Here is a 16,139-nt window from a genome sequence, read left to right as displayed (position 1 = left end):
ATTTGATCTTGCAGGCACTTTGTGAGAGATCTCCACTACGGACTGGGCAGTCTAAGATCTCCTATACCACCGCCTTCCCCAAATACCTGCGACTTCACATCATTCAACCAGAGATGCTAGAGACCTTCTGCATGCCAAGCAAAGGCTCTTCCATTGCACCATATCCTCGTGTACAGATCTGAACCCACGTCTCTGCAATCCGAGCAAAACTTTAACTGCAACGCTGGAACGGCTCTTCTCCCTCCACCTCCCCCGATTTAGACACACAAATTCCAAAACAGACCAGCCTTAAGTATTACTTAATGTTTTCTTTATTTAAAAGATCATTCACAAAATACCATATCCATAAATTTACTTTGTCATGAAGCAGAATGTGTTAAGTGTCTGGAAGGTTTGTCTTATATTTTTACACATTTAAAAGTCAAATGTCTCGACTCGAAGTGAGCTTTGCACAGGAGCCTTCTTCGCTTTTGTTTTTCTTTTTGCTCTTAAAATCTTGGGGCTCTTTCCACATTTCAGAACAAAAGAAAGGGTCGTTGGATGGATTTCGTTTGGAACACAATCGCACAAAAAATGCATGTCAAAGAATGTTAGCGTTAGTCAAATGGTTCTTATCCTCAAAAGCAGCTTTTTAAGGAGGGGGTGGGGAGCAAAGAGAAGCCTCTACTCCTGTACACTGCTGGGAGCGGTCTGTTTCCAAGAGGGGATTCTATTCTGTTGATCTAACTGGACCCCCAACTCCCATTTTTACATAGCGGGCATGGCTTATTTTAATCAGGGGGCGGGGGGAGAGATTGCAGCCCTGCAGTCTAGAGCTTTACAATCTGCACGAGAGTGAACTCCCGCTTCAAGCGGATATCCCGCAATCTCTTGGGTAGCATGAGGGCCCACATTGCCCAGAATGAACACTGGAAGCCTAATAGCCTGGGCTGATGTGAACACGTTGACAGAAGCTCTTCTCCCCTTTTACACAACTGTCCAGTTACCTTTCCTCCAGATTTACATTCAAAAGTTCCTGGCAGAGCAGAATCCCTTCAGACGTGGAAGTTCGGGTTAGCTCTCTCTCTGGAAGATGCTTTATCAGGCCTTTGTGTCTTTCAGCGCCAATTGGGGGAGGGGCAGAGAAGAGTTATGTAAAATTGACTGTATAACCCATCAGGGAAAGCTAACCCAAGCATGGACCAAATAGTGGCCTTCTGCAGAACAGGAGAAGGGGTGTTGGGGGGGTTTTTTTGGGAGGGGGGCAGAGAGAGACAGAGCCCAGCGCCAGAGTGGCAAAGGACAGATGCTCCTTCAAACAAAACCAAAATAAAATAAAAAATAAAAATCCACTGGTTTCCGGAAAGCAGTTAAAATGCTGGTAGCAAGCATTTTTTTTTTTTTTAAAGAGGAACAGCTGGAAGAGGCAGTCTTTGGGGGACTTGGGTAGGCACAGGTTTATAGTGCCGACCGGTGAGTGCAAGGGAGCATTACGTTGGGCAGGGCAAAGACAAGACACCAAGAAAGTCTGCATCATCCACTCTTAAGCTTGCTCAATTCTAGGTGCATTTGGAACAGACAGAGCTAACACGCGCTCCGAATGGGTGCTCGCTTCAGATTACCTCTCACTGCTCTCGTGGCCATTTCAAATTTTCTAAGCAAAGAAAAGAAAAAAGTCTGCCAAAAAAAAGCCCCACACGCAACTGATGATTTCACATCGATTCCATAGCGCCGGGTGATCCGAGGCAGTGATCCTATTTTAATTCAGTGCTTACGTAAGCCATCTAATTCTACGGGGAGCGGTATTCCAGGACTCAAGTGTCTTCCGCGTGGCCGGGACTCTTGAGTTTAGGGCCGCAGAAGGGGATGAAAAGCATGCAGGGGTGGGGGTGGGGAGAAAGAGGAGCACCACGTTAACTCGGAACGATACGCAACGGGGTCTGAAGGCTTGACCCCTGTGTCTTGGAAGAAGAGCCGGAGGAAGAAAGATGGAATAGCACCTCAGTTTACAGAAGTCCACATCCGTGAAAGGGGGGAGTGCTTTGGTGGCAAAAAGCTGTGTACCAGGGTGGGGCGGGGCAGGAAGAACTTAAGACAACGCAGGCACTAGAAACAGCAAAGCCAAGAACGTACTAAAAACCACTTGTTAACAGCTGACATGCATTCACAAGCTCTGGTTTGGGTTTTTGTTTGTTTTTTTCCATTTCTGTTTCAAGGAGGGCAAGTGTCAGATGATAGGAACGGCGGTCGCGGGGTTAATGTTCGAGCACAGGTAGAGACACTCTGGGCTGTCTTGCGCTTTTCTCCCCTCCCACCCCTCCCCCCTGTCCCTCCCTCAATCCCGTTCCCGTTTTCGCCCTCTCAAGCTCATTCCTGTTCTCCCTTTACTACTTCCTCCCTTGGCTTGGCTCCACCGAAGATAGCAGAGTTGGGGTTGGCTACTTGGTTGAGCGGGGTGTCAACCGTCCGTGGCTTGAGCTGGAGTCTGGGCCGCTGGGCTCTTTCCTCTGGAAGAAAAAAAGAGAGAGATGGACTGGTGGGGCATGCAACAAGAGGAAAAGAACTCTCTGGGAGATGAGGAAAAGGAATGCCTGCTAGGGATGCTTTCTAAGTTCAGAGTACATTGCATGGATTTTTTTTTTTTTGCAGGTGGAGGCGATGCTGGGTGCTGAGGCTGTGGAATTCCCCCTTCTGATCTCGACTGTGCAACTTTGCACACTGAGTGGTGGCTCATGCGGACAGAGGAGAAACCCTGCTTAAGCTGACCACTTAAAAACTAGCTGCAGACCACAGAGGTGCTCCGTGTAAACTTGGGCAGATTAATACAAACGTACAGGACTTAATAATAGAGCACAGGGATAAGACTTCCAGCATTTGAAGAACTTCACCATTGTACGTTACCCTCTTGCAGTCCTTACAACAGCCCTTTAAGTTGGCTGGCAGTATTACCCCTCCTGTTGTAGATGATCAAATGACTTTGCCTAAGATTCTCTTGAGAGTCTGCAGCCTGGGCAAGATTTGAACCAGGAACCTCTTGGCTCAGCTTGTTCTCTTTGCAACTACCCTAAATCAGCTACTGAATATTTCACCAGAAGAGAAGCATTCTTTCACTTATTGAAGGGGGAATGCCTCTTCTAAGGAAACACCTGCTCAACTCACGACCATTTCATTATTATTATTTTTTTAAAGCTTCTCTTCAAACGTGTCTTTTTCATGCGCAAAGGTATGCAGATTTAATGGGCACTCAGAAGTAAGCAACAAGGTTATCAGCAGATTTAAGGCAAGTCCCACCCAGCTAGTTGGTCTGGGAAAACAGTTCTAGCCTACACTGATGGTTTTCTGTGTTGTTGTGTTGGACCATTCAATTATGCAACAGCCCCACCGGCAGCCTGAGAGTCTGGGCCACTGGGCTTTTCCTCATCCAAGAGCAGAGCTGATTTTTACACAACATCTTTCTCTATCATAAGGTGTCTCAAAGTTCCCTTCCTCTCCTCACAATGGGCACTTTGTGAGGCAGGTGGGACTGAGAGAGCTCTGAGAGAACTGTGACTGGCCCAAGGTCACCCAGCGGGCTTCATGTGGAGGAGAGGGGAATCAATCCGTTTGAGTCTGCTGCTGTTAACCACCACACCACCTGGCTCTCAGAGCTCCCATATGCACACACCCCTCCCCCCATTCCCTGGTATTTGAAGAGATGTTAAGTTCACCAATTTGGGATCAAGCACCAAACAAAAGCAACCTAACTCAGTCTGGCAAGCTGCATCCCCAGCCAGTCCCTAGAGTTCCAAGTAGTCAGCAGAACTTTCACAGGTATACCCCAAGAGGTAATGAAAGGAACAGAGCATCCATGGGGGAGGCCTGAGCATCCAAGCATTAAGGGTGCCAAAGAACAGACCCTTCATAACATGTCATAGTGTTTAACAAGTGTGGACCCCCCAACTGCTAGGAGCACCAGTCCCAAGTTTTACAGAAACACAGCCCAGCATCAGCCTACCTTCTGTTGGCTCTCTGAAGTCCATGGAAGACCCGCGAAGGGGAGGGCCATCCCTGAAGCGACCAGTGCCCCCCATTGGTGGAGCGCCTGTTCGCCGGTCGCCAGGACGCGTTCTGCCTCTGCCTCCCAGGAAGTCGTCATCTCGGAAGCCTGCCAAAAGGAATGCTGGGAGTCAGCACCAGCTCTTAACGTCTTGGGACCGAGCAAAAGGCTGGGCACAGTGCAGTGGCAGATGGCACCACACTACAGGAGGGTCTCACGGGGAGCCAGGCTGTCACTGAGCATTTAGTGTAACATGATGTTAACCCTTCATAAGTTTAGTTGAGAATCACATCAGGATTTCTCCCCTTTCAGAGAACTCAAGCTAAGTTTTTGGTTGCAACCCATTAGCTTTGCTTTTGAAGCAAGATGTCTGGGTGCTATTTTGATGCATAAATGTATTACAAAGGAGGTCTCTTGTGACTGACAAGTGTTCGTTCTGGGCAGGGGTCATTTTGTAGAAAAATAGGTGGAGCTCATCCAGGAATTGTTATGCAGCTGCACCTAATATTCAATGGACAAGGAGGTGGAATTCTCAGAAGGAGGAGGGGGGGGAACTCTCAGAAAGGTTCAGGAGCTCCGCTCCTGTGAGCTCCCACTGAATCCGAGGCCTGGTTCTGGGTTTGTTCAGATGAAGGACTTTCAGGCACAGTGAATGGTCTTGGAGCATATGAAGTTCAGCAGCTGGGACCTGATCAGCAATCTAGGTGAGAGACCATTCCGAGGTCCATGTAAGAGCTGGTTTCCTGCTCCCCCCCCCCCCCACAAAAAAGGATGAAAACATAATCGGGGTCTAGCTACACATACCCATTGATTAATCCCATACCCCCATAGCAATAAATCCTCCCCAGTTTTTATTTACAGAAAAAGCTCCAGATGAGCGAAGTCTGAAAAATAAGGAGCCTAAGGAGCCAAGTCAAAAGTAGCCCATGTCCACCAGGCGCCAGAAAGCAAAGGAGAATCAATGTTGTCTGGATCAACCTTGTCTGAATGCAAAATTCCTTTATGGTCTGCAGCCCATGCAATACCCCCCGAATCTGCTATGGTCTAGCAGCCTGGAGAAAAATGTCCTTAATAGGATGCTATGTGCTGGGTGAAGTCGAATACTTCCATGCCATTAAAAGTTTCAGCTGGCCACTTCCACTCATTAAGCTTAAAGGGTCAAGAAACTTTCCTCCAGGCCAAGCAGCAACCCTACAATAGCCAGGGAACCAATTCGGGATATAAATTATGAGCCCTGTCACAAACCCCATCAGAGCAGAAATGAGCATATGCAAACAGGCACATAGGGACAAATGACAGTAAAGCAAAATTTAAGAAAACCATTTGAGATTTTAATGCCCATGAAATGAAGGCTATATACTCCCACTCTGAACTGTTCTGGCAGGGCTGGTGAGCACAGGGAGTCCGTATCATGCAGAGAGTTGGAACCTCACCCTCTCAGCCATAAGCAAGTCTGGACTGTCCCCTCTCCCCCTTAACAATCCACACCCTGCTTACATCGCTATAGTGAAGAACTTGTGATCAATGAAAAAAGTTAAGGCCTTTAAAAGGGAAAAAAAATGTTAGCCAACATCTAATTCTACCAAAGGTATTCCTGAAGTTTGCTATACCAGAAGCAGAGAGACAGACAGGTGGACGGATGGATGCACAGATCTACCAATGGCAAGGAAGAACCATCCGTACATGAAAAGTTAAATCAATATCTTCTGAAGGTGTTTCAAGCAATCAAGGAAAAAAATACATAAGAGTTGTCCAGAAGGCTGCAACATTTATATCCTGGGACATTGAGAAACACAAGCTTCCCTCATCCCAATGTAGGCTCCAGTCACAGGAGCTCTTCTAAAACAACTCCCTTCTCCCTGTTACAAGAACACGTTTGCAACTTTTGTCAGCTCGATCTTCCGCAAGTGCCCCCCCTTCTGGGTAAAGCCTTGGACTTCTTGCTTTGGTGGCCAATGAGCCGGCCTTGTGACTGTCGCCAGCAAAAAAATAAATGAAGGAAAGACGTTGAAAACTTTTCAGTAATTAAAAAAAAGAAAAGTAGTAGAAATACTGCTACCAGAATTGAAGTCATCTCTGGAATCCCATCCACCTCCTCGCGATTCCCGGGGACCTCCGCCCATGCCTAAAAAGGAAGCCACAGTGCAAGCATGGGTCAAAAGAGGAAGTTGGGGGCCTGTATCCAAGCCGTGGAAACTCCTTCATGTGAGCTTCACATTCTCTAACATCTGGCAATTGTGCTCTGCAGGAAGAGGCGGTGCTTGGACACCCGGCTGGCTCTTGAAGGGAGCTCATCTCCTCCAGTTAAGGAGCCGCAATGACTGAGCCAGACGGGAGACTCAACCGTGCCTCAGCCCTTAAGAGCTGCAATGAGATCTGCCAAAGGGCCAGCTTCTTCAGGGCAGGTGTAACTTTAAAACATGGCTCTCTGCTTTCCCCGAGATGCACTGAAATCCCTTACAGGGACAAGACTCCAGAAGGTCTGCCGTTAAACTTAGTGAAGTTGTGGGGTTTGTCACAGAACACACATCATGCTGTTGTGTCAGCTACTGCCTCTATTTTGAGAGCCCCTAAGCTTATGAGCCCACACAAAATTATCCAGGTGCATGAAAGAAAACATCAGAAAGCCCAAGACGCTTGGTAACATACATACAAAATGATACACACGTTTCCATTTGATCAACCACAACGTTATACAATTTTTGACTGCTAGTGGTTGCGCAGGTCCCAGCGAGCGATACCAGTGGGCCCAGCACCTACCCTTGACCCCAACCAGCAGCAGCAGCCTCAATTCCTTTCTTTTTTCTGGCAGGTGTTTCACTCCTCTCTCTAGGATGACCTAATGTGAAGGCCAAAGGAGCTCCAGTATCTTTTTGTAGAGCAGGGATTGGGACAGGTGTGTCTTTCACTTGGGAGCAAGAAAACTATATGGGGAGTTTTCAAAACTTTAGCATAACCCCTCTCCCAAGATAGAACTTGGGAAATGGTGGGGGTTACACTAGGGTTTTGAAAACTCCCCTCACAAAAACATGCACCCCTCTGAAGGGCCAGAGGGGCTTCGATCTCCTGTGGCACACTAGCAGAGCATCGGCTTGACATGCAGAAGGTCCCAGGTTCAATCTCTGGCATCTCCAGTCAAGAGGATCAGGCAGTAAGTGATGTGAAAGACCTCCACCCGAGACCCTGGAGAGCCACTGCCCATCTGAGTAGACAGTAATGACTTTGATGCATTCAACGTGCCAAGCTATTTCTCTAACCAAAGTGAAATAAAGGGGAGGAATGCACTCCTGAACTTTCAACCCTGGAAGAAGAAGACTGCATATTTATACCCTGCCCTTCTCTCTGAATCAGAGACTCAGAGCGGTTTACAATCTCCTATATCTTACCCCCCCCCCCACAACAGACACCCTGTGAGGTGGGTGTGGCTGAGAGGGCTCTCACAGCTGCTGCCCTTCCAAGGACAACTCCTGCAATAACAATGGCTGACCCAAGGCCATTCCAAGCAGGTGCAAGTGGAGGAGCGGGGAACCAAACCCGGTTCTCCCAGGTAAGAGTCCGCACACTTAACCACTACACCAAACTGGCAGTTCCCATGCAGATGGGGGAAACTGCGTGTCTCCTTCTCCACAGCTCGCAAAGGCATAACCCTGCTGCTCCACATGCAGTTATCTTCCTGCCTTCTTCATCCTAATCCTGCTCATTTTCTAAAGGCTTTTATTTTAAATAAAAAAAACCCACAGTTTGTGGCGATTGTGATTCTGCAACTAATCTTATGATGGGGGTGTGAGCTGCACAATGAACTCGGCAGTGTGCCACCCTGACCTGGATAGCCCAGGCCAGCCTGATCTTGTCAGATCTTAGAAGTGAAGCAGGGTCAGCCCTGGTTTAGCACTCAGGTGGGAGACTGAAGTCCAGCATCACTGTGCAGAGGCAAGTCATGGCAAACCACCTCTGAACGTTTCTTCTGTTGTGAAAGCCCTACAGGGTCACCGTAAGTCTGCTGTGACAACAGAACTTTGCACACATGCAGTGCACCAAGTGGAAGAGTGCCTGTAGCAAATCCAAGTCTCTTTAAACTGAAATATTATAAGCAGAAGTCTTTCTTCGTAAAAAAAACAAATTGGTGGTGGAGCTCATTAGCATACACTGCCCCTCCCCACCAACCAAAAGCAACCTGACACAAGAAAGGAGAGCCCTGGGCGAGTGAGGTCTGCTTGGGCTGGCTAGAAATCCAGCAAGCCCAAGCAGGCCTCGCTTACCTGCCGCTCTCCCTGGCCACCCCCCACCCCAGTCAAAAGGCCAGCAAGCCACCCACTGCCCAAAATCGCACAAGAAGTGGAGAAAGGGTGGTGTGGGCTTCTCCAAGGGTTAATGAGGGCTGCTGGGGGTGTGGCAAAGCTCCTGGTGACTGGCTGGCTGCCCGCTCTCCTAATCCAGGGACAGTTATGCAGCTGCACCAAGTATTCAATGGACAGGGTAGGTGGGAAGAAAGAGGGAGAACCCTCAGAAAGGTTCAGGAGCTGTGCTCCTGTGAGCTCCTGCTGAATTGTAAGTGCCCTGCTCCCAATCAATGGCCAAAAAAACAGACATAAAGACAGCAACCAGGCTGAAACAAAAGAGGGCATCTGGCCAGGTTCTAGATGGGAGACCCACCCCATGCCTTGCATTCCAAGAGGGAAGGCAGGATAAGTGTCATAAATAAAACTCTGCACTCAACGCAGTTCTGAAGCAGGCGTATAGTATTTGAAGACGCTGACTTGCTCAATAAGAGGCTGTGACTTGCCTGTCGCAGCCCCAAGATAAGCCCTGCTCCATAACACATCAAATTAAAAACTACCCAAGGAGGATAATTCAGAAGCCTGTGTCCTTAAGTGCCATTTTCTCATATGAGTTACAACTACAATCCCTTGCTTTTAACAAACAAAGAGTTGCTCCCCGTGTTGCAGAACTGCAGGCTATTTTTAAACTCTCGGTAAAGGTTCGACTCCATATGTTTGCCTCCAAGCAAGCAGGAACGGGGCCTGAGGTGCTGGAAGATGCAAAATCCCAAATAAGCTCCTGGAGAACACAGAAATATTTCCTCCAATTGGGCCTATGCACTGCACTGATGATATGGAGGCCTTCACATTATAGAAACAGGGTATAAAGCTTGATAAAATAACAACATGCAGAAATACATAAAAGGTCCAACCTCCCCTCCAGTGCTCCCACAGGTTTTAAAACCAGCCAGGGCATAGAGCAACGTAGTCAAAGGGACAGGAAAACAAACAGGTTCTAGAGATTGACCCAGATTTGTGACTTTAAAAAATCTGGACCATGCAACACCTTCCAAGTACTTGGCCTGCATCCAACGGCCCCCTGTATCCAACAGCTAGAAGGTCACGTCTGTCAGTGGAGGGGGGGGAGAAGAAATTCTCACTAATTCTCCCCTCCTACCACCAAAGCCCCAACTGTATTCACAGTTTCAGGAAAGTCTCCTTGATCTTTTTTTTTCTTCTTTTCCTTTTGAGGGGGGTCAGTGGGAAGCAGAGGCAAGAGACTCCTATTCCATGAGTTTACTCTATTCATGCCTCCCATTAGATAAAAGCCAATATGTGGCTCATTGTCGGAAGAGGATGAAACCTATGGACAGGGACTTATCTGCCTTGGCACCTTCTGTATGAAATTTGCTCCCGACAGAAATCTGTCCGGTGCTAACCTTGAGCATCTTTAGGAACCAAGTAAAATTTTTTTTCCCCTCCCAGGCTACTAGCTAATTTTTTCTTTCTTTCTGCAGCTGGTGCACATCGCCCAGCTCTCTTTGTTTTTATGGTTGACCTGAAATGTGTCATGGGTTTTAGAGATGGTTTTATTACCAGTTTCATGACTGTTCTTCTGTATTGTTTCAGAGATGTAAAGAATTCCAACATATAACAGAAGGCCATCCTACTCTCCCACGCTAGATTTGTCTTTGCCTTGACAGAGGCAAGCAAATTAAACACCCTTTGCTCTTTCATTCATCTACCTGGATCTGAGAGCAAGCATCAAAAGCGACTGCTACATTTAGTGAAAGTCAAGGACGCTTCAATCCCCCATCACACATCTGCCAACGCTTCGTATTACGCACATAAACAGGTTTGCTTGAAATGAGCAAGTTCAGCAGAATAATTCCCATTTGTAATGTATTAAGAACCCCATTTAAACCATTACCTCTGTCATCTGGGCCGCCACCTTTTCTAAAACCAAAACCACCTTTGTCTTGTTTCCGGCCTTCAGCAATGTCCACTCGGAGCGACCGGTCACCCAGAAGCTGTCAAATAAAGAGGGGGGGGGGGGGAGAAACAGAGATCTTGCTGTTTACAAAGCCCATTCCAGACGGTTGCTACCATTTTTTGAAACTTTCTTTACAAAAAATAGCATACTCACTGCTCCATCGTATGTCAGGGCTTCCTTAAGTGACTCAACTTCATCGAATTCTACGTAACAAAATCCTGTGAGACAAAAAAACAAGACAAACTGGAGTGATTTAAACTAACTTTCATGTCTGCTGCTGAAACGCTATAAAGCTCACCGGTTGTCCTGGGTCAGCTGCTCTTTCTGACGAACTTCACCGGATACGAAAAGGAGGAGAGCACCATAAAAGTCCCATGGCCAAAAGGGTAAGAAATGAACTAAAACACGTACTGAGGGGATCGATTTTTCAAGTGCTGGTGCATATTCAATTTACAGGGGAGACTATTTAACTAAAAAGGGAGTCAGTTAGCAGTGCTCCTGCGTCAGAGCAGAAACCTTCCTCATACATCATTTCAGGTTTGATGTTATTTGTTACCTATTTTACAAAAATAGCTGCTTTCAGGTTTTCCAAAAGCATCTTTTACTCTTTTCGCTCTGAAACAGGAAAGCCTCAGTAATTCTAGCTGGTTGAGAAGTCTGAGGGGATCTGGAAGCTCCCTGTAATCGCGTAAGTCAAAGGTGAAATACTTTTGCCTCATGACGACCATATGTTCCACATGGAAAGAGCCCCAACCCTGGTTAAGCTACACAAAGTAAGTAAAGGGAGCAACAAGCATGGTATCAGCTTGCAGGCTTCCAGAGCAAGCAAGGCTCCCTGAAAAGTTCAGCCCAGAACTAGCCATCCACACATGCATATTTCAGCAAGGAGCCTTTGGTGGCTCCCAACAGTTAAAACAGCACCTCCGGATTTTGCCCTAGTGAGCCTTCTGCATGAAAACCACTTCAAATTCTCCTTCTATCCATAAAAGACGTAGAAGGTATCTGCTTCAAAACACACAATTCAAGTAACACCACCGCCAGAAATAAAACCCACAAGTATCTGTAAGATGTGGATGGATGGTACTGTTACCTTCGGGGGCTATCACAAAGGGGGAGAGTGTGTGTAAATGAAAGCCAGTTTGGTGTAGTGGTTAAGTGCACGGACTCTTATGTGGGAGAACCAGGTTTGATTCCCCACTCCTCCACTTGCAGCTGCCTTGGGCCAGCCATAGCTCTTGTAGTTGTCCTTGAAAAGGCAGCTGCTGTAAGAGCTCTCTCATTTGCCCCTCACTGGCTTAAGGCTTTGCTTCCAAGAGTCTTTGCAGCTTTTCTCTGAACACCTTCCCAATATGCCTTCCTGAGCTATGGCTCTTGGCGCACATGCAGGATTCCAGACTTTGCTTAAGCCACACTGCACGGAACATTACAATGCCTTCCTCCAAGTCTGGGCAACAGTGCTTAGGATAACAGCCTTTGTGAACCACAGCATCCTGCTGCTGTCCAAATAATCCTTGAAACGGCTTTTGATGTGTCACCATGACAGAATGAAACAAGCTCAGTGATTGACTGAACAGCTTTCTCACCTAGATGGGTAGCTGTGTTTGTTTTGTCTGCAGCAGTAGAAAAGAGTAAGAGTCCAGATACTGAAGAAATGAGCAGTGACTCGCAAAAGCTCATATCCTATGATAAATTGTTCATCTTTAAGGCGCTACTGGACTCCTACTCTTTTCTACAGCTCCCTTATCCATATCCATAAATTGCTGAGCAGTCGGGTTAGAACGGATAAAAGGAAGTACTTCTTCACCCAAAGGGTGATTAACATGTGGAATTCACTGCCACAGGTGGTGGTGGCGGCTACAAGCATAGCCAGCTTCAAGAGGGGATTGGATAAAAATATGGAGCAGGGGCCCATTGTGGCTATTAGCCACAGCATTTTATTGGAACTGTCTGGGACAGTGATGCTCTATATTCTTGGTGCTTGGGGGGGGAGTGGAAGGGCTTCTAGTTCCAGTTGTGAACCTTCTGATGGCACTTGGTTGTTGTTGTTTTTTGCCACTGTGTGACACAGAGTGTTGGACTGGATGGGCCATTGGCCTGATCCAACAGGGCTTCTCTTATGTTCTTATGCAACTGGCACCCAAGTACATGTGAGGAAGCCACAACAGCAAAGCTGGCTTTCCAGATGAATCTGGCTAAAAGGTGAGCAGACCCCAGCCACTTCATTAACAAATAACGGTTGTTCACAAAGGCTACAGAAGAGACAGACCTACAGTCACCACCAATTTTTTTTTTTGCTTTTTAATTCCAATAGCTGCCTACACTTTACTGCTGCTGCACACTTTAGGCTAATCTACTGGATACAACAAATTCTCCATATTGCTGGTGGAGCAAATACAGCTTTACAACCTTTCCTGAGACTTGCTTTTATTTTCTGTTGGTATTCTCAGGTTACTGATCTTATGATTTTTTTAAAAAACCGAAAGAGCTAGACTTAATCCAGTAGCACTTTAGAGATCAACAAAATTTGGGGGGGTATAAGCTTTTGAAAACACAGCTGCTTAATGATTTATCAACAGATACATGTTCCTGCATGCAAGGTCATGTGGTCACAAGCAGGCATTGAGTAGTTTCATCTAGGGAGTTGCTATCCAGATATTCCCCATGGACAACTGATGCTGCCATTCCTACTGCAAGATCAGATCAAAAACAGACAGTGAAAGATCGGACCAGAAATTAAAACAGTTTTCAGGTAAACATCAGGAATAACTTCCTGATAGTTAGAATGGTTCCTCGGTGGAACTGGCTTCCTCGGGAGGTGGTGGGCTCTCCTTCGGAGGTTTTCAAACAGAGGCTAAACGGCCATCTGACAGCAATGCAAGAAGGGTTGCATTAGTGCTTAGTTCTCGTGGCCCTTTCTTATACACCCAGGGAAATGCTGATCATCACTTTGTGGTCAGGAAGCAATTTTCTCCAGGTCAATTTGGCCAGGGATTCAACACCCCACCCCCATCTTCTGAGCATGGAGCAGGCGTAACCGGGGGTGTCACAGGAAGGTATTTGTGAATTTCCTGCATTGTGCAAGGGGGTGGACCAGATGACCCTGGATGTCCCTTCCAACTCTATGATTCTATAAGCACTTACCTTTAAATTTGTCTGTCTCTTTGTCTCGGACTAGTCTCACGCTCCTGACACTGAGATCCTTGAAGATGGCGTCAATGTCTCCTTGGACTGTGTTGAAGGGAAGGTTTCCAATGTACGCCGTGAAGGGGGGCTCTGTTGGCAGCTCTTTCTGTTTGCGTGGGCCAAGGCCAGAACCGCCACGAGACCTGTTGACAAGTACAGGATTACAGTCTCTGCCCTGAGAACGCTCCCAGCGGGATGGAGGAGCAGCAGTTGGCTTCCGCTCGGAAAATGCATTTGTGGCGAAGCGCCTCTGGCACTAACCCGGCATCTGATACTTTAAAAAAGAAGAAGAAAATAAAAGGAAATTGGGAGAAACCATTCTGAAGTGTGGAAAAAGTGTCCAAGTCAAGCTCAGATGCGTCCTCTAAGCAGAATGATTTCCCCAGACGCCTAATGGAGAGTGAGCAAAGACCACAGCAGCATGGTTGTACCACACTGTAAAAAGATGAGGATGCTGTGTAAATCAGGGGTGTCGAACTCATTTGTTATGAGGGCCAGATCTGACATAAATTAGATCTTGCTGGGCTGGGCCATGTTGTGTTGGGCCAGGCCATGTGTGTACCTATTTAAGATTTGGTAGCAGAGATATAAACTTTTTAAAGGACAAAGGCAAACAATATTTTTTTAAAAACCTTAAAACATGCTTAAAATGTTAGCACTCATTGGTCTTAAAGATGCTTTCTTTGTATTTCCCCATAGGAACTGGGCAAAGGAAGATCTGGCTTTTTCTTCCTTCCCCAGGGGACTGGGAGGGGGGGCCTCAGCCAATAGAAGAAAGGTTTGGCTCAGTGGCTCTGCTGTGCAATTGAGAGAGCCTGGCAAAATAGAGGTTTTGCTCTGTAGCTCCTGTGCAATTGAGCAAGCCTTGTAAAGCAAGCTGTTAGGGGGAAGGAAGCAGATGGCAGTCAGTTGCTCAGGGGCCTGATAGGAGCCTTCTGGGGGCCTGATTCAGCCCCCGAGCTGCATGTTTGACACTCCTGGGTAAATGGCACTTCCTGGAACAATAAAGGAAAGGCATGTCTTTGATCTTAGGACCTTATGAGCTACATTTAGACAGAACAGTAGGAGAGGGGGAGATAGCAAGGTTCAATGGCACATGTTTTCCATGTAGAAGATTCCAGGTTCAATCCTGGCATCCTGAGTTTAAAGGCTCCCAGGGCAGCATGTGCCTCTCTAGCACTGGCACTCTGGTCAAACAACAGCAAGTATTCCAGAAACCAACAATGTCACTGTATAACTGGCGATTTTTTAAAAAGTCACTATGGTGCATTTGCTAGAAAGCCAGAACTGCCTGCTCTGTAACTCTGCAGACAATGAGAGAGAAGCCTGGCAAAGCTCCTTCTGCCAGCCACTTTTAAGGACTGCAGAAATACCTAAAACAGGAAGACTACAAGGAGTCAACACTAGCAAAGGCCACTGAGTCACTTGCAGGAATCAGGGAATAGTCTGCTGAGAAGCTCGCCTCCTGCTCTGCAAAGCAGGATTGGATTCAGGTCTAGAAGGAACAGCCTGCTCCTTGCTTTCTCCTTAAATTAGTTTTGCTTTGGGGAAATGACGTAACTATAGGCTGGCCTGGGCATTTCATGATAAAGCAATACAAAAAAACAAAGTTGTGCTGTACAGGCTAACAGTAATAAAACTTTTATTTAATGTAAATCTATTATACGCATTTTAAAGAAGTACAACTCTACAACATGGTCCATCCACAACGAGCACCCAGGTATAAGCTCACTTCATCATGTCCAAAGACTTCCTCAGGACTATCTGGAGTATATATGACTCTTAAAAGTTTTATTAAACACTGCTAGCCTGTACAGCACGGTTTTGTTTTTTGTACTGCCTAACCATGAACTGTGATCCCATACTGTTGGTTTTTCTGCATTTCATGATAAAGGCAAGAGACAAAAACAAATCGTCAGCAATAGACACCTTACCTAGAACTATTAATTTTTTTTAAAAAATACTCCCCAATAGCCAGTGTCATAGTGACTAGAATGATTAGCATCTGGGAATCCTAGATTCAAATTGCCAGTCTGCCACAGAAGATCCCTGGAAAACCAAGGGTCAGTCACACACTCTCAGTCTAGCCCGCCTCACAGGGTGGTTGCTGTCAAGATAAGATGGTGGTGGGGAAAACACCATGGTAAACCATTCTAGGTCCCCAGTGGGGAGGAAAGCTGGGTACAAATAGCTAATAAATCACATTAAAAAAAAACACCTTGTTTTTATTTTGTCACAATGCTAACTCTTTTTAAAAACTGGCATGTACCAAACCTACTGATGGCTGAAGTACTTTTTTTTTTAACCAATCTCTGATCAGTCAATTGACCAAATCTTTCTGGATTGGTCAAAAGATTCTCTACTTAAAATACTGAAGAACCACTGCCAGAATACTACTGGACTGGACTGAAATGGACCCGTCCATTCCATATGCTCATAAAAGTACAGCAAACTAAAAAAGTTACAGACAGCTGCTAAAATATTACTAATGACTAGAAGTTGTCAGGTGGCAACTCTATCACTAAGGAAATAATACTTTGTTTCCTAACAAGTGTACCTGTGTTTTTAAGCCTACACATCAGCCACTATCTAATTAGAGGCCTCTTATGCAGTGTACTGGAAGTGTGCAAAAGGTTATGTGCCCATACAAATTCCAAACATATCAACATGGAAACATGTCTCATGGGGT

At 46.4% G+C, this 16,139-nt stretch overlaps 1 protein-coding gene across 2 annotated transcripts in view; it reads right to left on the bottom strand.

Moving 5' to 3' along the window:
* Positions 1 to 288: 288 nt before the first annotated feature.
* Positions 289 to 16,139, bottom strand: part of EIF4H (eukaryotic translation initiation factor 4H) — a 28,654-nt gene continuing 12,803 nt past the window's right edge. The window contains exons 2-7 of one of the 2 annotated variants that reach the window (XM_060259161.1): positions 13,409 to 13,593; positions 10,421 to 10,485; positions 10,205 to 10,304; positions 6,069 to 6,140; positions 3,974 to 4,123; positions 289 to 2,486 (exon numbers count right to left, since the gene is read on the bottom strand). In XM_060259161.1, coding sequence (XP_060115144.1) covers positions 2,347 to 2,486; positions 3,974 to 4,123; positions 6,069 to 6,140; positions 10,205 to 10,304; positions 10,421 to 10,485; positions 13,409 to 13,593 — 712 coding nt within the window. In that variant the 3' untranslated portion in view covers positions 289 to 2,346. The remainder of the gene's footprint in view (positions 2,487 to 3,973; positions 4,124 to 6,068; positions 6,141 to 10,204; positions 10,305 to 10,420; positions 10,486 to 13,408; positions 13,594 to 16,139) is intronic. The other variant, XM_060259162.1, reaches the window with a different exon arrangement.

This window comes from Heteronotia binoei, chromosome 18 (assembly GCF_032191835.1).
Source record: "Heteronotia binoei isolate CCM8104 ecotype False Entrance Well chromosome 18, APGP_CSIRO_Hbin_v1, whole genome shotgun sequence".
In the NCBI taxonomy this organism is placed as follows: Eukaryota; Metazoa; Chordata; class Lepidosauria; order Squamata; family Gekkonidae; genus Heteronotia; species Heteronotia binoei.
The sequence above is the reverse complement of the archived record's forward strand: the minus strand, read 5'-3'. Positions and strand labels throughout refer to the sequence as shown.